At 38.7% G+C, this 25,728-nt stretch overlaps 1 protein-coding gene across 1 annotated transcript in view; it reads right to left on the bottom strand.

Moving 5' to 3' along the window:
* Positions 1 to 14,035: 14,035 nt before the first annotated feature.
* ddb1 (damage-specific DNA binding protein 1) overlaps positions 14,036 to 25,728 on the bottom strand; it is a 39,814-nt gene continuing 28,121 nt past the window's right edge. Inside the window, exons 20-27 of the mRNA XM_077563971.1 lie at positions 24,458 to 24,622; positions 23,895 to 23,989; positions 22,238 to 22,408; positions 19,868 to 19,977; positions 19,153 to 19,322; positions 16,662 to 16,764; positions 16,318 to 16,441; positions 14,036 to 14,622 (exon numbers count right to left, since the gene is read on the bottom strand). Of these exons, the coding sequence (XP_077420097.1) occupies positions 14,539 to 14,622; positions 16,318 to 16,441; positions 16,662 to 16,764; positions 19,153 to 19,322; positions 19,868 to 19,977; positions 22,238 to 22,408; positions 23,895 to 23,989; positions 24,458 to 24,622 (1,022 nt within the window). The 3' untranslated portion in view covers positions 14,036 to 14,538. The remainder of the gene's footprint in view (positions 14,623 to 16,317; positions 16,442 to 16,661; positions 16,765 to 19,152; positions 19,323 to 19,867; positions 19,978 to 22,237; positions 22,409 to 23,894; positions 23,990 to 24,457; positions 24,623 to 25,728) is intronic.

Below are 25,728 nucleotides of genomic sequence, written 5' to 3' on the forward strand. Positions count from 1 at the left end.
GTGAAAGATTATGACGCTCGACAACCTTAAGTCATTTGGGCGAGGGAATGATATGCTTACAATAAAAATGCAAAGCCTCAGCCGTCAAATGCTGATGGCCTCATATTTGTCCAAATGATACCTGAAACAAAAGTGTATAGTGACTTTTGGGACAACCTCTATATGTCCTGTGATTGTCTGTAAGGCGCCATAGAAAAAGGATAGACGAAGTGCTGGTGCTGTTATTACACAAACTGCAGAGGTTTTTTTACGCATGTGTGCACCAATTCCAGCTGTAGCACAAGAGTTCCTGTTGACTCCATTAGTCAGGACATGTGGTTAGTCCACTTCTAAGGCAGGAAACCTCCTCCAAACCCCAAAGTCTCCTCTCATCCCCCTGTTGCCTCTCCAATTCACCTCATCGCTTCAGCAAATCTCTGTATCCTTTCCTCTCCTCTCATACATTATTCATTCTCATGTTCACGGGCTTTCTCCCATCTTGTGCTTGATCAATAAAACATACCTGTGTGCTTGTTCCCTCACCTTTCCATCCTTTCGCCTTCTTTCTAAAGCTAAATTGTGGGCCATGTAGAGCAGATAAAACCTCAGGGATGGATGCTCTTTTCAGCGTGGAAGAAATTGATGGTGTTTTAGGCCACTTCGCCCTTACATGAACCGGCTCTCTAATTTGGGTGTATATCGCCAAAGTAGTTTCACCACAAATTCACTGAAGGTTTCATCTTCCACGTGCAATCCAGAGAGAGACAAAAACGCCCTGCTCTGCACATCCCAGTTTTATTCTCTCATTTGAGAAAATAAAAGTTCATTTGAGGCCACTGAATCGCCCACAGGTATCTGTGGGGGTAGCAGAACAAAAAAGTGGACTGGGACATCATTGAAACCATTGAAATGAGATGACAAAGGATGTTATTCTTTCTAAAGTGTAAAAGTGTAAAGCAAGCTTCAGTAGACAGTCAGTCTTGCATCAGCAAAAAAGCATCAGGACCACTTGGCACTAACAAGTGGCAGCAGTTGCATTTGGTCGCTGCGCTTTCAGTGGCGACTTACCTGACTTAATCCATTGCTAGTTTGCTACTATGTTGTAAACATAGAAATACTGTACAAAACACATTACTACAACAACACAATTGTGCCACTACAGTTCAGAATCAATATTGATCTAATCACCGCTGATATAGGTCACTCACATCTTCCTTCATTTAATGTGGATTCAGCATCAGGCTTAGTTTCCAAACTAGAGGGTCAGGCAACTTTTTCCAGAGTTACACTGGGTAAGTGTCAATGTCAATTTTATTTGTAGTATAGTTCATTTCACATGGCAGGCACAAACTCAATGTGTTTCAGGATAAAAAGCAAGATGGTAATACATTTCAAATGCATAAAAACAAACAATACTATAGGCAAAACAAACTAACAACACCAAAACTAATTAATAGCTAGTAAGACCATCGACGTTTTAAGATTCCATTTCAAGGACGTTATTGTTGGAGGAGGTGAGCCGAGTCACATAGTAAGGGGTTCCACAGGGTTGGACCATAATAAATAAAAGCACCTTCAGATGATTTTGAATGTATAATTTGTATAGTTGCAAGCAAGTCAGAAATATAAGGCACGGCAGCACCATTAAGAGATCTAAAAAGAAGTTCTTAAAATCGATTCTGTAGTCAGCCGGATGCCAATAATGAGACTTTACAATGGAGTTATGTGCTCATAGCTGTTTTGTTTTTGATAGAATTCACAGTAGTGACAATTCCGAGCTTACGTCACAAGTGAAAATGGCGGTCTTATGCTGCATTCAAGGAAGGTTTGAAGTAGGATTTAGCCCACTCGGAGTGTCCCTGTTTTTCCCTCAAAGCCTTCGAGTCTGGTTTGTATGCTAGTCACAGGCAAAAGCAATACGATACACCGTGAAAATGAAGCGTTGCATTGGGGAAATATCAGAAATGCCCGGATGTTCGGAATTGTCAATAGCTCAAATGACCGCTGGTTTCAAAAGTGACTAGAAGGGAATTGACGGTGACTGTTTTGGACCGTATTCACTGAAGGATTTGAAATCACATTTACAAAGAAAGTGAGCTGTCAAAATCATCCGGACTGCTGGATACTTGTGGGGGCTAGCAGCGGGAACTAGCAGCGGGGACTAGCCTGCGCTAGCCTACTGTATCAACACAGTGTTACCGGTATTATCTATTATACATTGTCACCGGTTATAGAAAAACAGTTTTTTCATGGTTGGGTGTGACAGTGGTGTGCAAAAGACACTAGTTAGCGTCTGATTTTGACCCCGCCCGTTAAACTCTTTCTCAACGAGGAGGTTTGGGGATGGAAGGAAGGTTTTCAAACTGCCCATCAATCACAGATCTGTCATCTCGCTAGCTAACTCGATATCCAAGTCACCACGTCACAGATTTGTCACCTCGCTAGCTCACTCGATATCATCCCACTAGTGGAGGTCTTAAAAACATACTTTGCGAACCTTGACCTACCGCAGCAAATCACACACAGGTGGTTGAATGTTTTGCATTATTGTTGGTTGTTAAAGGCTATCAACGTATTAAATTTAAATGCCAGACAGTAGAATGTCAAGTCATACTTCCACAGTAGCCTAGATAATAATTAGCAACTTGCTTAATGTGCGTGCCAACGTGCCTCTGGGAACCATAAGACAGGAAGCGGAGGATGAATGCCAACAACATCAAATAAGAAAAGCCAGCTGAGTATATTCTAAGGAAGCACGGCCTGCCACAGGAGCTGTCGCTCCAGTTCTACATGACAGCTATTGAATCACCGCTGGATTCATCTGTCACAGTCCGGTTTGCAGCTGCCTCAAAAAGGACAGCAATGGACTGCAATGACAGCAGAAAGAATCACTTGAATCACCACGCTGGAACGTTCTTTCGACGCTTGCTGTCACTCTCTCAAACATTTCACCAGAACAATATAATCAAAATTTTATTCCCATTATTATTATTCTTATTATTGCTTGTATTATTTGACTTTATCTTTGTGTATAAATATTTTTTTCTACACACACTGTATAGTACATATTGTGTGTATTAACGTGTAGCACTAAAATGGTGGCTCATTCTATGCATGTTTATGATACGATAGAGACAATTGGCTTTAAGTCTGGATTATTTCTGAAATCACCAACCACGAGCAAATTCTAAAGGGGATTGTTAACTTGGTAAGAACTTATGTTAGCATTCTCCTGTAATATCTTATTGATATTAACATAGTGCTGAGGCTGCTCAGTTTCTGTCCTTGCAGCTAAGAATAATATCAAGCATCCCTTTGTTAGCTCCCAAAGGACAAATTGCATTTTTCCGCTCTCTTATAGAACATGAACATGCTACCCACACACACCATAAACACTAATCTACAGCATCCATACAGTAATGGAGGAATGTAAGCGTGCGACGCATGAGCGAACGCCCCGAGCAGTCCTTAGCTCAAGGGCATATCGACATTGCTCAGGATCCAAATTGGCTACTCTCCAACAAGTAGTCTTAATTTCCCAATCCATCCATTTGTCCATTTTCCGTACCGCTAATCCTGTTCAGGTTGGCGGGGAGTTGCAGCCTATCCCAGCGAATCCGAGAAGGCAAACGGCAAACTGCACCTTGAACTTGTCCCCGGTCAAACAGACAGCACAGAGATCACACAGAAGGTGACTGAGTAGAAGTCAGGTTCGCAAACCACTTCACTCTCGGTAATATCTCCCAGTCTACTTTTAGATATTCTAAAATGGTGGGAAATACGTTGGTTATTTATGCATGATTGCTTTTGGATGAGATTAGCATCTGGACATGGCTATAAGAGAAAGGCCGCCTTATCAGACACGTGCCTCGAGTGAGTAATTTTTTTTTTAAGATTCATCCTCCAATGTAGGGCAAATTATTAATTTGAATATTTTATGCCAAACATCAAAACTATAGTGAGATAATGTGATAAGAGGCGTTGCATTATTAACACTTTATAATGGAAAAGACTGTGTATATTATTCAATCACACTTTATCTTTAAAAGTAAGGTAGAACTTCAAGGACAAGGTTGCAGAACATCTTTCTGAAGTTTAAACACTAAGATTATGAGCACGCTCCAACACCCCTCCACGATAACCCCTAGCTAGCTAGCTAGCATGCTAGCCCTTCTGTCATGACCAAGATTAAGACATTTCACCTATTGCTAGCTCGTGAATTAATTAGCCTATCCCACAAAAATCATGTTAACTATGTCTGAATTTACCACATTTATTTATTAATCAATTTAAAATGTAAATTATAGCTGGCGTTGAGTTTCGATCCTCCAAGCCAATTCATTTCACGTATAGGGTGACCAGAAGACCCAGGGACAGTCACGTTTTGAGTCCTAGCGAATTTCGCCAGCCCCATTGTTTTGTCTCACTTTTACGCAGGTCCCGTCCCATTGATGTCCCAGTTTTTTAAGCTACTGAATGCATAAAATTGTATTTGTATATATATATATATATATATATATATACTTCTTCACATACACAATGCGCACATGACATCACATCCGCAGGCAGAGGGCGGGAAATTTTATCCCAAGTTCCCATTATGTACAGCTAAGGGGGGTGTCAAACTGATATTAGCTCAAGGGCCACATGGAGGAAAATATATTACCAAGTGGGCCGGACCGGTAAAACCATGGTTTATAACTTAAAAACAATTGGCGTCAGTTATTCACAGATTTTCACTATTTGCAGGCCAGCCCAAAATAGCAGGGTTAAACTGTAAAAATATTGTTCCAAAAAATAACACAAATGCAAATGGAACGTGGCAAGACTTTGCCCATATGAGTTCCGGGCATGTTATATCTAACTGTTTTGCATACAGGCCTATACATTGTTCCTAGAATGCATTGTGTGGCGCAGTTAATGAAGTTATAGGACACCAATACAAGGACGCATCTGTCGAGGAAGGACGCATCTCCTGCACTCGCTCGTGACTTCTAACTATTTTGTTGACATTGGGATTTTTAACCACATTGTTGCAATATGCCTGGCGGAAAAAGAGCTGACGAAATTGAGTAGATAAAATTTTCTCTGCCAAAACTCAAAGAAATGGTCACCGAAATACTTGAAATGAAAAACTGCATCGAGCCACTTCTGCAGGAAATTCAGCAGTTGAAGAAACAGACACAAGAAAAAGATCGACGCATTGTCACCTTGGAACAGAAAGTGGATGATTTGGAACGGAATCTTCAAATCAACGATGGGATAGTTACAGGTATACAGATTAAACCGCGCCGCGGCCCTCGGGCGAGAGCTGCGGCCAGCACAAGTGCAGTTGATTCTGACCAAGCTTCAGTCAACGAGACTGTCGAACAGCAAGTGACAACTCAACTCAGAGATTTGGGATTCATTGTGGATCCAGCACACATCCAGATGTGCTTTTCGCTTCCAACTGGGGGGACACGACCACCGGAAGTTCTGATCAGGTTTGTTGACAGGAAGAAAAAGATTGCTCTTTTGAGAGATAGCTACAAGCTTAAAGGTAAACACGTCTACGTCAATGAAAATCTCACAAAACGAAATGCTGACATTGCCAGAAGGGCGTGGCAATTGAGAAAGAATGGATTTATCGAGAACACGTGGACAAAAGACAGATCTTCATCTAAACACAAGAAGACTAACTGGTTGGCATGCCCGCCTCCCAGTGCAGAGGACAAGAGATCGAGTCCGGTCTTCAGCCTTCCTGGGTGGAGTTTGCATGTTCTCCCCATGCTTGCTTGGGTTTTCTCCGGGTACTCCTGTTTCATGGCAGGTTAATTGGACACTCCAAATTGTCCATAGGTGTGATTGTGAGTGTGGATGGTTGTTTGTCTCTGTGTGGCCTGCGATTGGCTGGCAACCAGTACAGGGTGTACCCCGCCTACTGCCTGAAGCCAGCTGGTATAGGCTCCAGCGCCCCCCCCCCCCCCCCCCCGCGACCATTGTGAGGACAAGCGGTTAAGAAAATGGATGATGGATGGATCTTCTGAGAAGAAAATACGGATCGTGAAAAGAGTGGAAGAATTGGTGGCGTTTGAGAGACAATAACTGCTATCAGTAACTCACATCATTAAATTGTGGATTTTGTCTTACCCAAATGAAATTATTGTAACATATCACTAATAAACCCAAAACTGGAGCTGTCATGATTTGAATAATGTAAATATAGCATATGCATACTTGCTGACACTGCCAAGGTTAATTCTTGTTTATACACCTGCATTGATAACATGTATTGCTGTTCCTGAAAGAATGTAAACATTGTCTGGCTCTATTTCTGTTTGGACATTTGTTGTAACATGCAAGGCTGTCGTGATAAGGTTGTATTGTGGCTGCAATGTATCTGCTGTAAATAGTTACAATGGGGTTGGTGAACATGGTTCCGGGATGCGGCTGGCAGGGTCTACTCCACCAGGTGGGCTGGCCTTGGAGAGCGCTCAGGAGTATCAAGATCTAAGCATCATTGGATGCTGCCAACAGTGGTGGCTGAACTGACCAGAATGGAGTGAACATCGCTGTGGACGCACAATGCAAGCCGATCTACTCTTCTGGAAGCCACAACATGTGTGAAAGCTGATCCAAGGTCAGCGAAGACGCTACTGGTGAAGGAGCATGTGCTCGCCTTGGCTCCTCGCCTGGTTGGGTGGGCCTGGTGGCGTCCGGTACCCGATATACCAATTCCAAATGATTGGTACTAGCTGCAACTTAGATACAGACATTACTCAATATGAAGTGAGCGAGGAGTGTGCAGACTTAAGTCTGGGATTGATAACGATATGAATCAATGACTATCATATTCAATGTATATGACTGATGCGTATAGTAAGAATCGATGGGAACGGGTTACTAATAAGCCACAGCTTCTACCCGTCAGCCCTTCTTTCGGATGTCAAAGTTGCAAATGATGTGATGTGATCGATGTAACCTGTAATGTGTCCAAAAGGAAAACAATTATAAAACAAAACAAACATATGTGTTTGTGTTACCAGTATCTGAATGTCTTATTTAGCACGTTTATGTTGGTCTATGTTTTTTTTTTTTTTTTAGGTTGTGTAAAATAATAATTCCGTGTACAAGTTGCGTTGCTCATCCGAGGATTGCTCGTGAAATAACGAATGTATATGTTTAGATTTTGGTGGTCTAATTGGGCCGACATTACTCATTTTATTTTACTTTCAAGATCATCTCATGGGCCGGATTAAATCCCTTTCTGTGCCTGATCCGGCCCGAGGGAGCTAAGGTATTAATCTGCTAATTAAAAATTAGCAGTTAGTCATGGTCAAAATGGTCAAATGAAAAGGCTATTGTAAGGGCAAATTGTTACAAAGTGCATCTTTAAGCCAATTGTCTGTCAATCACACAGTAATAGTTATAGCAATTCATAAAATAAACCAATTAAAAAGGAATTTAATTGTAATATTCGTTCTTCTTTACTTTCACTTTGCGTTCTTATTCTCATCTATGCCGGAACTAGAACTACTTCCTGCTTCTGTGTCTAATCATCATGGCAAATATAGTCTTACTAGCCTAATATTATTATTTCCAACGTTACAAAGTGGGACCGACATGATGGAAACAACACAGCCAGTTTCTAAAAACTACCGTGACTGAGCAAAAGATGTTGGATAATGGTGAGTGCATTGGCTTGTTTAGCGCTGTCAACCAATAAACCAATAAATTCCAATCATTTCAAATGCACAACCATTGTATAATCATTTCACTTGGAAAAAAGCCCGCTTTTTAATAAAAGCTAAAAGTGTATCATAACATTTCAGGACCAAATTGGTGACCATGGCTATACCTGGCTTGCAGAGATGTCAAGTAACAAAGTCCAAATTCGACCGCTTCAGGAGGTGAATCACTGTACAGTACAAAATTATACCGCAGAAAGTGGCAACTGCACTGTTGCCAAATGCATTAAGCATACCGCTTAAACCCATTTTTGTTCCTGAGGGAAAATACATAGTTCATTCAAGGACAAGTTTCAGTAAATCTGTGACAGAATAACAGCAGCTCTGCTTTTGGTCCAAGGAAATACATGAAGGATGAGCCGAGGTGCAGTCAAATGGTGAAAAAATACAAATGTATGTGAATAGATTTTTGACAGTGTAGAGATGGAATGGACTTGGTTCAGTGGTCGCTAACAGTGAGGCCAGAACCTCCCGGCAGCTCACAGGTGGAAGTTGTGCCGCTAATAAATAAACTTGACCATGATTTGAAGCAAAAAGAATGTTACTCATGGTTTATTTGCATGGATGTTTTTTTCTTCCTTAAATTTGGCATTTTAATCAACAAAAAGTATTTGATCTTTTGCACAATTTGGTACAAGAGACGGCAGAAAATTACAACAATTTTTGAGCTGTGATGATGCCTCGTATTGATAGCAAACAAAGTACGCGAGTCATGGAACGTTTTGACAGACTGTGAAAACCGTGACGAGCCAGGAGGAGAGAATGCACTGGCATCTATGGGAGACGGCAGGCCAAATTGCACTGGGACTCAAGAGCCCCCACCACATTGGCCATCAAGAATAAGATAAAATAGATTAATGTTATTCAACTAAGTTTTCTACGAACAAATTATTCAACCAAATGTGTCGAGTTAAGCCTTGTGCTGTTTGTGAAGTGTGTATTGCTACATGCCAGAGGATCTCAACCAAAATACCCTGAGGCATTTTCCCCCTTATTTCCACTATGCAAGTAAAATAATCCTTCCAACACATCAAAATCAATATCCTGGTCCAAGTTAAACACACAAGCCAGAATTTAAAGATTTTAAGCCTTGAAACTCAACTTTTATGTGTTATATACTATATTGCAGTGAATCCCAACAGGGTGCCATTGTGATAGCAGTGAAAGATCTTCAGGGAAACTGAGGAAAATGATCTGTTTTCACTTAATTTAAATAGACAAATAGATTTTTGTTCATCTATCTATGCCAGGGGTCTGCAATGTGCAGCTCTGAAGCCACATGTGGCTCTTGTTAGTCTCTCTCCTGTGGCTCCCTGTGGATTGCTAAAAGAAATATATATATATATATATATATATATATATATATATATACTGTACACGTATATATAAAAATGCCCAAAGAGGAAGTGGAAAAGCAGAAAATTTGCATAAAAGTCCATGAAATTTCCCAAAATGTCACAGAATTGAATTTTAAATAAAAAGGCAGTTAAAAAAATTACCATAAACTGTCCACAAAATTGTTATATGTATATAAATATATATATAAATACACTGTATATATATATATATATATATGTGTATTTATATATATATATAAATTTATACATACACTGTATATATATATATATATATATATGTGTATTTATATATATATATAAATTTATACATACACTGTATATATATATATATATATATAAAAGGCAGAAAGGAAAATACTTTAAAAGCACTTGTAAAATGTCCAAAAACAAAAGAAGAAATCCCGAATTATACCATAAAATGTCCACAATATTGTCAAAAATGTCAGATAATTGATAGCAAAAAAGGCAAAAAAAAAAAACTTTAAAATGTCCAAAAAAGGAAGAAGAGAGGAAGAGTATTAACATAACAATTGCCAAAAGTATCAAAAATACGACAGAAAGGCAGAAAAGTCTGAAATATATGAAAAACGAAGTCTGAAAAATTACACACAAAAAACAGAAGTAGAAAGTTGGAAGAAATTCAATGTCTACGTATTGGGTGCTGCTCTCCTATTTTTGTGTTGTGGTGCAGCTCAAATTAGCTCTTGGGCCCTCAGTACATTAGCATTAACACAAACACACGGTTTCCTTCATCACAACCTCCAAATGTTTTGTGGCTCCAGACAAAGTTTCTGTTATTTATTTGGCCTAAAATGGCTCTTTTGACAGGGAAGGTTGCTGACCCCTGATCTATACCAATAATGCAAAGTGACAGGCAGAACAATTAAATGCTCATCCCTTGGATGGTAAATATATAATTAACCTGTTGCCATAGACAAAAGTGTGTTCACTTCAGTTCAGTTAAACAGGCCGATGCAGATTTCAGTGTAAATCCAAACATATATATTGTAGTTCCAGGATTCAAACCCACAACCCTTCAATACTAGATGAGCCAACGATACTGAGTGGGCCACAGCCACAACAGCAATGAACAGGAGGCCTTGTATCCCCCCCGATGTTTGTTCTGTTGTCATGCACCGTTTTTTTTCCGGCATCAGTGATTGTATGTGCCATCGGCAAAAAAAGGCCATTGTAATAAATAACATTAATTGGTGTTGCTTTCAACTAGTGTTGCCATGAGCAGCATAATGAATCATTTGTATTGGACTCAGAGCACGCGACGAAGCTGAACCAGAATGTCACTTCTTATTTTCTTTTTGCCCAAGTATGTGCTGTGAAAACATTTGTACTGCATCTTAATCCAAAAACAACAGAAAATTGGTCTTTGCTTCTTTAATCCCGTTTTTTTCATTATTATTTTTTTTATAGTTCATGTGTGTATGTGTGCTAAGATGTATTCGCCTCTGGCCTAAAGTCAGCTGGGAATGCCTCCAGCTCGTCGTGACCCTGAACGGGATGTTGTACAAAATGGATGGACAATAGTATGTTACACATTGATACTGCGCGTTAAGTCAAGCTCTTACCAAAAATTGCTGTAAACCAAAAACAGAGGTTTCCCCATTTAAGGGCAAAGATGCACATGCCTTTTATAAGGCAAAAATTTGGTACAGTAACTTACACTTCAAATTTTAGCCACCCACTTCACCAGAAAATATTTTGCCCCCCCTCCCACCTTTGCATATTAAATTGTTGTAAATAACCTCTGCAGAAGAATCAATACCCTTTGACAATGAGAGTGCCACTGCCCCCTACCATAGTGGCTGTGCAATTACACTTAATACTAATATGGAAAAGACAAACAAAAAACACGCATCCCTTGAGAGCAATCAAAATTTGACTAATATCTGAAGGTCAAGTGGTCGTCAGTGCTCCCTCAAGTGGGCAAAAATTAGCAACAACAGTTCATTTTCGTGAAAAACTGCAAATTGTGTTCTGCCCTCAGGGGCCAGATTGGACCATCTGAAGGGCCGGTTGTGGCCCGCAGGCCGTACGTTTGACACCTCTACAAGGTCATGAATCATAATCAAGTTTGATTGGAATTCCGCCTTTTGCGTGATCCTTACTGCTCCCCGAAAAGTTAAGTATGAGTAATAGAAAAAGTAGATTTGAATCAAGTGAAGATTTGTTTTCAAAGTTTTAGCTGTCTAATAAAGAGCACATATTTCAAAACGTTCTAACCCTATTTTCTTTTAATTTTTCATTTAATAAAAAGGACTCCGAATTTGTTTAGACGTTTCTTCTTTTTTTGGCAAATACAGTACATGCTTTTCATTGAAAAATGGTGACTGACAGTGAGCCTCAGTATATATACTGCAAGGTCACTCATGAAACACAAAAGGGGGGGAAAAAACGTACTGCAATGTATCAAACAAATTTTCTGGGGCCAAAATGAAGTGCTGAATTATTTGAAGACCATTAAAAGTAGACCAGCAAAAACATTCCAACCAAGGTAGTGTCAGTGGGACAATCTTGTAGATGTATTTGTTCAATTTCAAACAGACATTACTGAGGCCTTGCTAGCTCCAAAGCAATTCCATTTTTGTTGTCCTCTTTTCTTAGCTCAACATTCTTGATTTCAGATTTCTTTTTTTATGCAAGTTGTCTGTTAACCGAGGTCAACTCGCTTTACTGGTAGCTCTTTTCCTGAGACTGCACATTGTCACAGACATTCTCATTAATTTGTATTGGAATTATTTGAATTTGCTCATTTCACACTTTGAAGTCAGCCGACACGGTAACTTCAGCATATTTCATCCTTGGAGGAAGTCGAGCAAATCCATTCATTGCGAGCTTGGGTGAAAAGTTGAACAATCTGTAGACGCGAGTCAGAGCTTGAAAACGTTTGAGGAGAGTTAAACATGATAAAACGGAGGCAATAAATGTCCTGCGCTTTTATATATTTTAGACACCTGTGGCTCATAAATGAACAGTTTTAACAACTAGTCTTCAATTATGCAGTTCTATATATATATCTATATATATATATATATATATATATATATATCTATATATATATATCTATATATATATATATATATATATATATATATATATATATATATATATATATATATATATATATATATATATATATATATATATATATATATATATATATATATATATATATATATATATATATATATATATATATATATATATATATATAGAGAGAGAGAGAGAGAGAGAGGCAGCACGGTGGCTGACTGGTTAGCACGGCCGCCTCCCAGTGCAGAGGACGTGAGATCGAGTCCGGGCTTCGGCCTTCCTGGGTGGAGTTTGCATGTTCTCCCTGTGCTTGCGTGGGTTTTCACTGGGTACTCCGGTTTCCTCCCACATTCCAAAGCCATGCATGGCAGGTTAATTGAACACTCCAAATTGTCCATAGGTGTGATTGCGAGTATGGTTGTTCGTCTCTGTGTGCCCTGCGATTGGCTGGCAACCAGTTCAGGGTGTACCCCGCCTACTGCCCGAAGCCAGCTGGGATAGGCTCCAGCACCCCCCCGCGACCCTTGTGAGGAAAAGCGGTCAAGAAAATGGATGGATGGATATATATATATATCAACTCATCTCATTTGCTGTCAGTTACAACTCCACCTGTAAATCTTTGCCCTATTTTTATAGACACGTGATGAGTGAGGTCTGTGGCTTTACACAAGTTTATTTTTTTTTAAATTCCCAGCAGACTTTTCGCTGCGAGGAGAGACGAGGATTCAAAAAGTGTGAACAGGAAATTGGTTGAAGACCCACCAGAGCAAAACAAAGGCATACCATTCCGAGGACAAAAATAGATCAGAACTGGCAGGCAACTTCGACTCTCACTAGCTGCATTTACCAATCATGTTGAAATGCGGCAGAGAAAAATAATGATGCAAGATTATTTTTAGCTTTGGTATCTGCCGATATACACAAATTCAAGAGAAATTAATAAGGAAATACAACCTTTTGCACTATTTATAGATGGCTGGTAATTTTCCTCATTGATCATTTAAATTAACTACATTTAGAAAAGGCAGTGGATATACCAGCACTGAAAAAGGTTACAAATGATTTTACTAATGGAAAAATATGTGGAAAGAAATTTTATACACTATTTCATGTGTATGTTGATTCAAGTAAAAGAAAATCCAATGACAAATAAAATTCACTTTAAAGTGGAAGCCAACATCAAATTTCTTGACAATGTGTTATATGTGACCTCACTAGTCTAAACATGACATTCTGATTAATATTACATCCGTTTTTATCGATCTGAGGGGGCGGCCATTTTGCCACTTGCTGTCAACTAAAGATGGCATCAATGTTGCTCAGGCAATGACCAATCACAGCTCACCTGTCTTCTGAAGCTGAGCTGTGATTGGTTGTTACCGGAGCAACATTGATGACATCTTCAGTCGACATAAAGTGTCAAAATGTGAAGATGACATGCTCAGGTCTCTGGCAACAACCAATCACAGCTCAGCTTCAGAAAACAGAGGAGCTGTGATTGATTGTTGCCTGAGCAAAATTTGTCATCTTCAGTTGACAGAAAGTGGCAAAATGGCCACCCGCTGAGATGGATAAAAACGGATGGATTTTGCTTCATAACTAATATTCCACTAACACAATATTAACCAGAATACCATATTTAGACCAGTGGGGCAGCATAGAACATATTGGGAGTGTTGACTTCCCCTTTAATAACGAATTCAGCCTGGATTCATTATAAACAAAGGCTGAAAAACAATTGAGAGCACCTTGTTAAACAAAGTCAGAAATTACTTACGAAAAGTATGTATTTGGGTGATAAATTCAAATAGTTGAGCTAAATTTCAAACTTTTAGGGGGAAAAAAGAGGAAAATATTGTTTTGGTTACTATTACAAAAAAAAGAATTACTAAAAACAGCAAAGACTCCCGGACACACAGAGGGAACAGTACTAAAGCAAATGTTTATTAGAACAAAGAAAACATCACAAAGACAAAATATCTATAAATCTATTATTTTCTTCTGTTTGTTGTTCAGACTTTAATAATCCCAGATGTGAAAAGCGGTTACATTTCAACGTTGGCATGGAAAGGACTTGCTAACCTGCTTGTGACAAATGTGCTAAAAATAACTTTTTGGTAAGGAAAATGAGTTTGTTTTCCCTATTTCAGTCACACTTTATTCCACACTGACGCAGCTGCACACGTTCAGACCAATACATCATTTTGGTCTTTCTTTCTTTCTTTCTTCACTGGATGCAATGCTTGGCCAGGAGATTATTTTCTAATGAAGAGTTCAACGCAGGTGCACCTTCAAGGACTCGCGCCCTGACAAACATGCACACATTGCTTATTTATAATTATTTACAATTCTGCAAGGACCAAACATCTTTTCCAATTCATTTCTCCAGTGGGGCATCTTTCTGTGTGTCCACCGGGCGTGAAATGCTAGTGGATCCTTGTCAGCTCCTCGACAATCTTAATGACCTCGTCCACAGTGGCTTCACGCTTCATGCCGCTGCCGTCATCGATCTGGAATTGAATCACATCAAACAGCCGGCCGTCATACGTGAGACGAAGCTCGCCAATGCTGGTTATGGCATGAACAAACAAGCGCGCAAAGGGCCAAAGACAGCTTCGCTTCATTGATTTGAGATACAGAACTTGATCCTTTATTGCTTTCAAAATGATATGAAATTCATTGGACAATTTCTCACTTTGGCGGAAGCTGTTTTCCATTCAAACTTCACCACTAGGTGAGGACAAAATATATGGATATATGCGAAATGACTTTTTTTTCCTTCCCTTTTCAATCTGCCCAAAGCAGAGCCGCAACCGATACACATAAGGCCAACCGGGCAGCGGCACACGCTATCCTACTATCTGCTCAGTGACATTCATATTTGAAATGTTACAGGACAAGAAGTAGAAATCTCAAATGCATGTAAATGTTGAAGGATGCCATCACTGAGCACAAAATGCCAAGGAAAGATATTGGGGGTGGGGTAGTTACTATGCAGGTTAACATATCATAGCCTATACACAAAATGGACAGCATGAAGGAGAAAAACCACAGCGGACACAGGAATAATTTGAATTTGACAAAAGCAATAATAAATAATTTAATGAAAATTAACCAATTTAAAGTGGAAGTCAACCGTAAACATATATATACACAATACAATAATATGTTATATGTGACCTCACTAGTCTAAACATGACATTCTGATTAATATTATATTTGTGGAATATGAGTTAATCAGAAAAATCCAGCCGTTTTTATCCATTTTGGAGTGTGGCCATTTTGCCACTTGCTGTCGACTAAAGATGACATCACAGTTGCTCAGGCAACGACCACTCACAGCTAACCTGTTTTCTGAAGCTGAGCTGTGATTGTTTTTTACCTGAGACCTGAGCAACTGTGATGCAATTTCCACTGGACAGCTATTGGCAAAATGGCCGCCTTCTGATATTGATAAAAACAGCTGGATTTTGCTGTTTAACTCATATTCCAATATTAACCAGAATACCACATTTAGACTAATGGGGCTGCATAGAACATATTATTGTCCCAATTTTTTTTTTTTGGGGGGGGGGGGGGGGGGGTTATAATATATATATATATATATATATATATATATCACAAAGCCACTTTCAACCTTTGTTTTTAATCATTAACCAATAATTGTGAAAAAGTAGATTTACAGTTCTAATAAATCAATCCAATTTCATTTGTCTTGTGTGTTAATAAAAGACGTTGCACATGAGCATTTATTGCTATTCAGAATGAAAATGAGAGAGAATGGGTATTTCATTTCTTAATTTACTACATCCTCAATGTCTTCCTCAGTAAGATAGATCATGATTACCTCCTAATCGATTATCCCTTGATTGCTATGTCATCATCATATGATTATAGTTGGCAAAGCAGTGCAATCATTTACACGTAAATTCCCACCCCTATTGGATACAATGCAATATCACATCTCCCCCTCAGGCATGAGCAGTACAATGGTGACTTGACAGCAGTCTGATTGGACATTTAGGATGACAACTGCTTCAACATCACTGCCCCATTATTGCTTTCAATATTTTACGACCGATTCGGGGCGGGGGGAAGCATTCACAAGATGATATCTGTCCTTTCCAAAAGATACTTCAGATGAATATTTGGGTGAGTTGGTGTCCGAATGAATGTCTCCTGAAGATGGAGGCGATTTTGCCTACCTGGAGTGTACTGACGACCTCCTGCATCTTAGCTCGGCCCAGATCCAGGAAACTCTCAATCAGATCGCCGTCGATAAATCCTGTGGCCTGGTCTGTCTTTCGCTCGGTGTGGAAGGACCTCCAGGTGCGAAAGCGTCAAGGGCAATCAATACAAGGCAGCTTCCCTGCCTGAAGAATGGACCTTCCGGTATAAATAAAGCTCGTCTCACCTCAGGTTGACTAAAATCATCCTAATATGTGACAAATAGTACAGTAGATTGATAGTTTTCCAGGAAAGTGGTCACTGGATGATAACTACCATTCTAATCAACTACAATGAATCCCCCGCACAAAAGAAAGGATATAAGCTGTGTTCAATTTTGCCCACACTCTTGATGACTTTGTTGAGGCGGTTCTGAAGGTCCAGGAGCAGGCTGTGCCATCCCTCGGAAAGGGAGGTCACCAGTCCTAATGCACAAATTCAAATTCATGTGTCAGTGAAGCTATCACTTGGCCAAAGTATCAAACAATAAAAAAAACTTTTCATCCAGGGAGAGAAAAACCTTGTCACGCACGGCTGGTCGTGTAATAGAACTCACAACACTTCATATGATAAATAAATTAGAGGATCATTAGATGGACGGCGTTTTTCATAATGCAACTTTCATGCTTGTATGCCAGAACTACTTTGTGTTGAGTGAAAAGTAACATTATTTCATCACATTGAATAATTCATTGTGATTCCCTGTTAAATTTTTACAGTTGCAAGGCTTTGAGAGCGTGTACTCTTTCTGTGCAGTGGAAAATACACAAACTCACTAACATCTGCATTATTCGGATACATGGGGGACCATAATCGGCATTGAAACATATACAGCTACTTAAAAATAACAACAGTGGGGCTGAGTTGGGATATAATCCTCCCGACTGTTTGTGACGCCTCATATCACATATACTGTTCACACTTGTCATATGTTCATCTTTAGAACTGCACATCATACCTTAAGTTGGACAAAGCGACACAGGGCTGCTTTTTCTAGAAGCTTCTTTGCAGTCATATTTGCAACCTGCTTGTATAATAATAATATTCTCGGTTTGTACACGCACGTCCATTGTGAGATTCTGCACACTGACATTCCAATTTAAGCAATCATTCTCCATCCATTTCAGATACTGAAATTTGTTTGTGTCCAAATAAAAGAGATAAACAAATAAGTGATGTTCATGTGCATTTAATTTTTGTAATATTTTAACTAGGGTTGTCAAAATTAGTGCGTTAATCTTGAGTTAATTTAAAGTTACTTAATCGCCACAAATTCTTTTAACATGCGATAAATGACTTGAATTCCAGTTGGAATGCAGCAGACACGTCCATGTCATAATTTACAGGTAACCAATTTAATAATACATACATTTGTGTAGACTGGGGACAAGTTGTATTTTACAATTTTAAAAATGCTAAATTTCACACATTTTGCACTGAGCTGTCACCAATGTCTTACAAATGCATTTATGCCATCTAGTGGCAGAAAAATTACCTCAACACAAATCAATATCACACTCTTTTTCATACAAGGGTATGAAAACTTAGGAAAAAAATATTTTATTGTACATTTTATTGCAAATTTTGAACAGATATAAAATTTGCGATTGGTCGTGATTTAACTATTGAAGTCATGTGATTAATTATGATTAAAAAATTTAATTGTCCGACACCCCAAACTTTAACCCTAAAAAGACAAATGTATCATATTTATAAGACGTTTTGAGTCCTCTATTTCATGAGTATAATATTTTTTCCCCATTAAAACCCTGACGTATATGATGTAACACATGCATTGCATGGATAATCCATTAGAGGGCAGTATCATCCGGCTTTTCCAGCGACCTTGCAAGATCGGCCCAATTGAGAAAGGAGTGACACCTATACATATTAATAGTGGGAATTGTTGTTTCAGATTTTTGGAAATACTAATATGGTTGATATGTCTGTTTATTATTATATTTTTGACAGTTAGAAATGTACAATTTTAAAGCATTGCATCAAATATGACACAATGGAAGTTGATTTAAAAAATATATATACTGTATATATAAAAGTTTGTTCAAAAGGACCAATAATTTTTATATTTGTTTTTACAAAGAATCAGAATATTCTCTCATATATTTTATGGTTCAGGCTTTATGGAGTTAATTAATTGTGTTACTGTTCTATTCAATTCGTTTTATATGGAATTAAGACTAGAACATCATCTTTGCTCTCAAGATAGTAGTCCATCAGTAACGGTCAAAAGAATCCTAGCGGCTCAGCTAAGTGTGACATGAAACGACACTTTTTTGTTCAATCTTGTCTAGATCATGATATCTTCAAGTAAACAATGAAAGTTTACTTCAGTTTACGTGTACTTGTTGCCCTTCGCCCCTTCCGAGGAGCATCAGATACATCACAGTCTCAGCAGTTTCCAGCGCCGATAAGGCTAACAGGGTGATTTTTCTTTTGAACACGTAATGGCAGCATTTTTACTCAAGTGTACAGAGATGGTTCTCATTTCCGGTTAAAGCGTCCTCAGAGACGCAAGGTGAGGAGGAGAAACAAGCTGGTGAAAGGTTCATCTTACATCTGCTAGCCAGCACTCCAGGGGGCTCCTTAACTACATTTACATTTTCAAAGATTTAATTGTCTTTGTTTAGAGGTTCTTTGAGACATTGTGATGAAGATGATAAATGAGACCTTGCACATTATAATACTGTAGGGCATGCTTTGCAACATGGCCGCCATTATTCCTTTGGCTGCAGAATAAGTCAACACAAACAAACAATGACAAGTTGAATTGACATTTGTGTGGCTGTGCCTACCGATCATGCCATTGACTGTGCCAAAAAGAACAGACCCTTGGGTGGGCGTGGAACTTTCCCCCAAGTTCTGCAGCACCAGTGAGCCGTGGCAGAAGACGTTAACAAATTCTCCAAGGTGGAAGAGCCCCACTTCCTGCAGGTGCTGACGCTCCTCGTCTGTGGTCGCCGCACTGGCACAAAGAATAGGTTGTCATAATCTCAGGCGGTGCAGGGCAGACACGTTTAAAACGGGGCGACGGGAAAATGTGAATTCCAATGAAGGATATAGAAAGAGACATCAAAAGCAATAGCGGATATTGTGTTGAGGTGTGTCGAGGTGATTGATTAATCTGAAGGAAAACATGAGGACCAGAGATATGAGAGGCTTTTGTAAAGGTCACAAAATAGCAGAGGAAATGGATAACCAGGTGAGAAGTAGTAGAAAGAGCTTCAGCAAGCGATATGTGATACAAAAATAAAGGTCAATAAGATTGAGTGCCCAACCTGATGTATTGAGCAGATAACAAGCGGCGGCACAAGTCCGATCATTCGTGTAACGTTAAATATGTGACAAATCAATCTTCTCACATGGATTGCTCAACAAAAATCATAGCTACACTGCCATGGAAATATAAAGAAAAATCTTCTGATAAAGAACTAGTACAGTATTATATTTAATTCAAACTGCTGTAAAAAAAATAGTAGACTGATTATTCTTCGTCATTCAGCTTCTCACCTGTCCTTCTGGCAAACAAACAGATTGAAGGCGTTCTCAGCTCCAAGGAAGTTGTCATCGTCCAGGATTTCCACTGCACTCATCCAGTTGGGATTGAAGTCCCGAGCAATCTATGAAAAATGAGGCACCTGTCTAATCATGAAACATTTAGCAATGTGCTCATGCAAAACTCAAGATTACAAAGACAGGATGTTTCAAGCACAAGGCAAATACACTACCATACCTTTTTAAATACGTTTGAAGACAATGCAAGTGGGAAAAGCCCAAACATCTGTCATACCAAGCTGGACAACAATATCTAATGGCTCATGAAGAAGGTACATGCATTTATGTTGTAATAATTTCTTACATGTTCCTTTCCTCATATGTATAGTATATCATTTAGGGGTGTCAGCATTAGTACATTCATTTTGAGTTAATTTAAAGTTCCTTTAATGACACAAATTTTTTTTAACGTGTGATTAATGACCGCCTCTGACCCTGTACTGAGGGATTTCTAGTCGTAACGCAGCAGACAGGTCCACGTCATAATTTAGCAGTAATAAATTTAATAATAATGCATATATTTGTGGAGACTGGGAACAAGTTCTATTTTACAATTTTAAAAATGTGCAGAATTTCACAAGTTACTTAAAGATTAGATAGCTCTTCAGTTGAAAAGAAAAACGCACTGAGCTGTCTCCAACGTCTTACAAATGCAATTATGCCATCAAGTGGCAGAAAAATGACCTCAACACAAATCTATGTCACTCATTTTTTTACAGTACATCTTTTTAATTTTAACTCAATTTTATTATGAAATTCCTGTATCAATGACTAAAAGATGCCATATTTCTATTAGTTAAACAGTTTTTTCCGACTTTTATGTTAACAAGAGAATGAAAACGTATTTATATTTATACTATATTTTATTGTACATTTAGAACAGATATAAAATTTGTGAATAATCTAAAATAATCTAAACTATTGAAGTCATGCGATTAATTATGATTTCAAAATGTTAATTGCCTGACACCCCTAACATCGTTGCTGTCAGGCGGAATCCTTGCATGTTCAGAATTTCTATTTTTCAGGTAATACTAATAAAATAAAATAAAAATTAAAAATGCATTTAAAAAAAAATCACTAATGAATTTATTATGCTAGGCAATCCCCCAGCATTTTATTAGCTCGGCAGCCACCACACTTTCCTTGTTCCCCCACCAGGCAAGTAGGGCCCGATTTCCACCAACTAGTTCAGTTTATTCCTCAAACGTGTACATTTTATCGCCAATTGTAAATAGTCCTAACCTATCTGAATGGCATCATTCAGTTTTTTAATAGCCCTTTATTGAGGAGCTGTTTTCAGTGGTGCGCTCGCTTTTTATCCGTGTTACTGTGAGCACACTGCCTCATACCATGTAGAGGTTATTTTCTTTGTCTAATTAAATCGGCAAATTGCAAATCTTGCTGGGTATGATATGCTACGCCATTTACATTGCTGACAAACATATTGCCATCCCATCTATGCATTCTATAAAAGAAACATCAGCAAGCCCGTTGAGGATTTACAGGGTCTGAAATGTAGTGTACCATGCCAAAGTGAACAGAAGCGCTAATTTCCAATTTGAGTCTTGAGCAACAAATGTTAGGGAAAACTCTTCCTTAGAGACTGAGCAGCTGTCACCCAATTTAAGACATAAAGTAGCATGATGGCCAACGTTGTCTGAGTAGAGACAAACTGTTTTCAGCCACATGTGCTGTGTGGGGTCATTAGCATATACAAAGTATTAGTGCTGCATTCTCAATAGTTACAATTGTTAGTTTTTCTCCAATATGCAAATGTGAAAATAGTTTCACATTTATTTGTTTTGAAAGAAAACAACTTTAAAAAAAACAGGTGTATAATTCTGCACACAAATGATAAAAGGAGCTAAAATTACTAACTAGTATTAAATGTGTCTTACTTCAGTACGCAAGATTAGATCTTATCCAAGTATTAAGGTTTCAGAAGCATAACAACCACAAATCCATCACTTGGAGGAAATTAGGTACATGTTTAATGTATTACATTTTAAATGATGGTTTCTATTTGCATTTTACATACTACTCTGAGCTTAGCCCTTCAGTGTGTTCCATGTGTGGCTCATTGTGAATTCTCTTAATCTTTCCATCTCAAATCGATTTGAGTTTGTGTTGCTTGCCAAAAGGCTGGGAGGCATGCGTGTACTCTGGAAATGTGTGTGCTGGGGAAAAAAAACAAAAAAACAATTTACACTGGCCAAATTAGCAAGCAAAAACAAATCTACCCCCACCCCCCTTCCAAAAAGAGAAGGGAAAAAAATGACTCAGATAAATACAGCATTTTAAAAGTTCATGGTGCTGTAGTACCTCCTCAAAGTTGCCCTCCATGGCCTTGTATGCCAGCAATAAGACCGACCTCATCAGGTCTCCCACTAAGATAAAATCTCCTTTGGTCTTCAGGTAGAGGGCCATGATGTTGTTGTAGTGGTTGCACTCGGTCCGAAGCTCTTTCTCGGCCGTCCACTCATATAGACGCACCTGAAAAGAACACCCCGGGTAAGTAATTGTATGTTCGTTTATGAGCGAGCTCAAATCATTTAGCTGTGCTGGTGTTTAATGTAGTGGCTGAAATTGCAAGGAGAGCAGGCTATTATTTTGGATAAGGAATACCTTAGTGAGCATGAGTAAATTGCTGATTTTACTGATACAGGAATACATATTAAATAGGGATTGCTAATCACTTTCAACATTTCACGTTATTTTGAGGGTGATTACTATACAAGTCCACATGCAGTGGTATTGAGAATGCCATCCTGTAATCAAAGCTAAATAAATATCGGGCTGGATGGATCCACAAATCAATCTGTGAAGGAATCATAGTTAGGTATGACATACTATATGTTCTATGAATTGACTCATATGCATATTTTAGTTTAGTACCTTATGTGGGGGAGTGCAAAGTGAGTTATGTTGAAACTATTTGTTCAGTAGGCAGTTGTACAAAATGAGGCCTTCAGAGTTCCAAAAATTGGCAAACCAGGACTCTTTTTGATTTTTCTGATTTGAAAATGAGGCTCAGTTTAAGGCTTCAATCCTTTCAGTCTATCTATAGCTCAGCATGAATGACTGTGGCATTACAGGGTAGTAGTGTGGGAGTGGTTTCTTTCACACTGTCAGTGGTTCCACAGAACAATCAATACCAGGTAAATCTATTTGGAACTCAAGACTTCCCAATAGCTGAGCAGGCACTTGAGCCAACCCACCCTTCTAGCTGACATGCACTCGCACCAATCAGAGTCTTGTGGCTGCAGGATTTAGGTTTGAAGGACTCAGGACATACGGAACGGGCTTTGGGAGGAATTTCATTACTAGTGAATTGGAGCCGGAAACATGATCACTTTTAACTACAAACTACATTTATGAAATAATTTTAGCCTTAACATTTGTGCAATGTAATGGCGATCTTGATAAGCCTAAAGTCGTTAGCTTTGGGCTAATGTTGGACTCATCTGCTAGTTTCCACTTTCCAGTGCTCATGAGTAAGCACAACGTAACTGAAGGCACCAACAGAAAAATGTCATGTCTCTGTCCTGTTTATTAGTACCTCTTGCCAGATTCAAGTCATTTCTGTGACCGCTGTGAGATTTTTCTTTCATTTACAGAGAGATATTAACAGTTTTGTCCGTGTGTGTATATTTCACTTAAAATTAAGATGGTATGAAGTATTTTAAAGGGCCAGCAAACAACTATTTCTTTGGGTATGCATGAAGCTGAGAAAATTGGGGGTTGTGTTAACAACACTGTGGTTTGTTTGCTGAACTTCTCAAAAAGCAAATGAGGGAAAAAAAGAGAAGCGTTTTTAAAACTACATTGCAGTTTCTTATTCCCCAAGACTGCCAACAAGTCAGTCCATGGTCAAATTTGTGCCAAGAATTTTCAAGCAACAGACAAAACCCATTTTTCTGCAACAAAACAACAAATAAATATCCAAATGTTGTGTCTGAAATACCGAAGCATTGATTACCGTGCTATTGATACTGGCCAAGAGTTTGCCATTGAACTCAACCATCGAGTAGACAGCTCCTTTCACCTCCTTTTCTGCTATCGTTTGTAGCTTTCCTAAAGGGAAAAGAGTATGCAAACGTTTAAAGTGTTGTTGTTCATTTTCACCCTAGTCAAGATCTTAATGAGGCACAGCTCAACTGCGTGAACAGTGACACAGATGTGGTAAAAAAAAGAAATCAAGAAATCAATGAGTTGTGCAGCGGGGATACAAGTGCGCAAAACAGGCAATCCACCTTTGAAAGGACGTGGCAAGAAAGGAAATGAGGGGAAGCTCTAGGGGTTAGGGACACGTCTGATAAGAAGTGATAAGCAATGATTAAGTGAAAAGCGGAACAAGAGCAATGTAGGACAAAGCGTCCCTGAATGAAAAAAACTGACAAAAGTGGATAAGAAGAAAATGAAACCAGCTGTAGTATGACACAAGCAAAGAAAAATGAGATAGATGAGCAGACAAACAGCATATAGTTGAGAAAAACATTTAGTTTAGTTTGCTTGTGCTTGGAAAAGAAAGACTTTACTGACCGTCAGTGTAGTGGAAGACAATTATACGTCCCTGCTTGGGCTCAGCCTCCTCTGGGTAGACCATGGCAGTGCCAACAATGAAGTAGACTGATGGGTCTTTTCCCAGTCGGCAGGACACCATGCTGAGGGCATATTCGCTTGGAAGGAACTGATGGGCATGGAGCACTGATAGAAATGCACCATAAAATTAGTTTACAACAGCATAACCATGAAGTCTTTCACATGTGTATGTGGGGTTTTTGCAGCAAAGTGCATCGTGAATGTTGTACGATTCGATTCCAACATGTTTAGCACCCAAAAGGTTTGCTCCAAAGTGTGTCACTTGAGCTCCTGTTACTGAGCTGATTAGTTTAAAAGGACTGGGATTATGAGCACTACCCATCGGCATGGTCAAGGATTTGTCCAATTTTTGAAAAAAAATAAAAATCCAGTGCCACTGGCTTTGTAGAAATTTTATGCAAATGCATTCAGCAGTTGATAGTGAAGTATATATGTGACACCACTAAAAGTTTCATGCCACTGACATAAAACCCACAAGTAACATCCAGTGTAGAATACTACAGAAAAGTGAAAGCAACTTTGGGCATTTATGCCATCTGGAGGTTTGCTAAATATTTGTTACAAATACTTACATCGGCGTATTTCCACTTTGGTGTGTTCAAGCATGTCAAAAAGTACAAAATTATATCGTGGAAGCAGGTTTATTTCCCCATTGGGTGCCAGAAGCAGAACAAGAATTATATATCCAATAAAACATATTTGACATGACCAATATCAATAATGCAGCAGCTGAGGAATTTGGCCATTCTAAGACGTGTATGTTTAAGTGAGTGGCCAATTTTAGCAGCTCTTCAAAATGACTGTATTGAATGTGATGACGCAATCATAATTGTAAATGAGTACTCAATAAGCATGCACCTGCATTTCTTTTCACATCTGTCAATTTTTGCCAACAGTGCAAATAGCCAGTACTATAGGGCTATGCCACTGACTGATGAAAATGGATTTAAAAAAAAAATAGGCTTGAACAATGCAATTTCCAATCACAAAGGCTGCAATTTGGGAAGAAACTATAGGGTCTCAAGTAGATAAATTGCCTTTCATATTAATTCATGATTTATTTACCTTTATTTTAGCATAAATATGACCTATAAGACCAAAACATTTACGTTTAATACACCTGATACTGTTTATTGTAATACAGATTAATTTGTCCTACAAAAATACTTGGGAAGACGACCTTAACTATTTGACTGCCAGACAAAAAGCGG

The sequence above is a fragment of the Vanacampus margaritifer genome, chromosome 4 (assembly GCF_051991255.1).
Source record: "Vanacampus margaritifer isolate UIUO_Vmar chromosome 4, RoL_Vmar_1.0, whole genome shotgun sequence".
In the NCBI taxonomy this organism is placed as follows: domain Eukaryota; kingdom Metazoa; phylum Chordata; class Actinopteri; order Syngnathiformes; family Syngnathidae; genus Vanacampus; species Vanacampus margaritifer.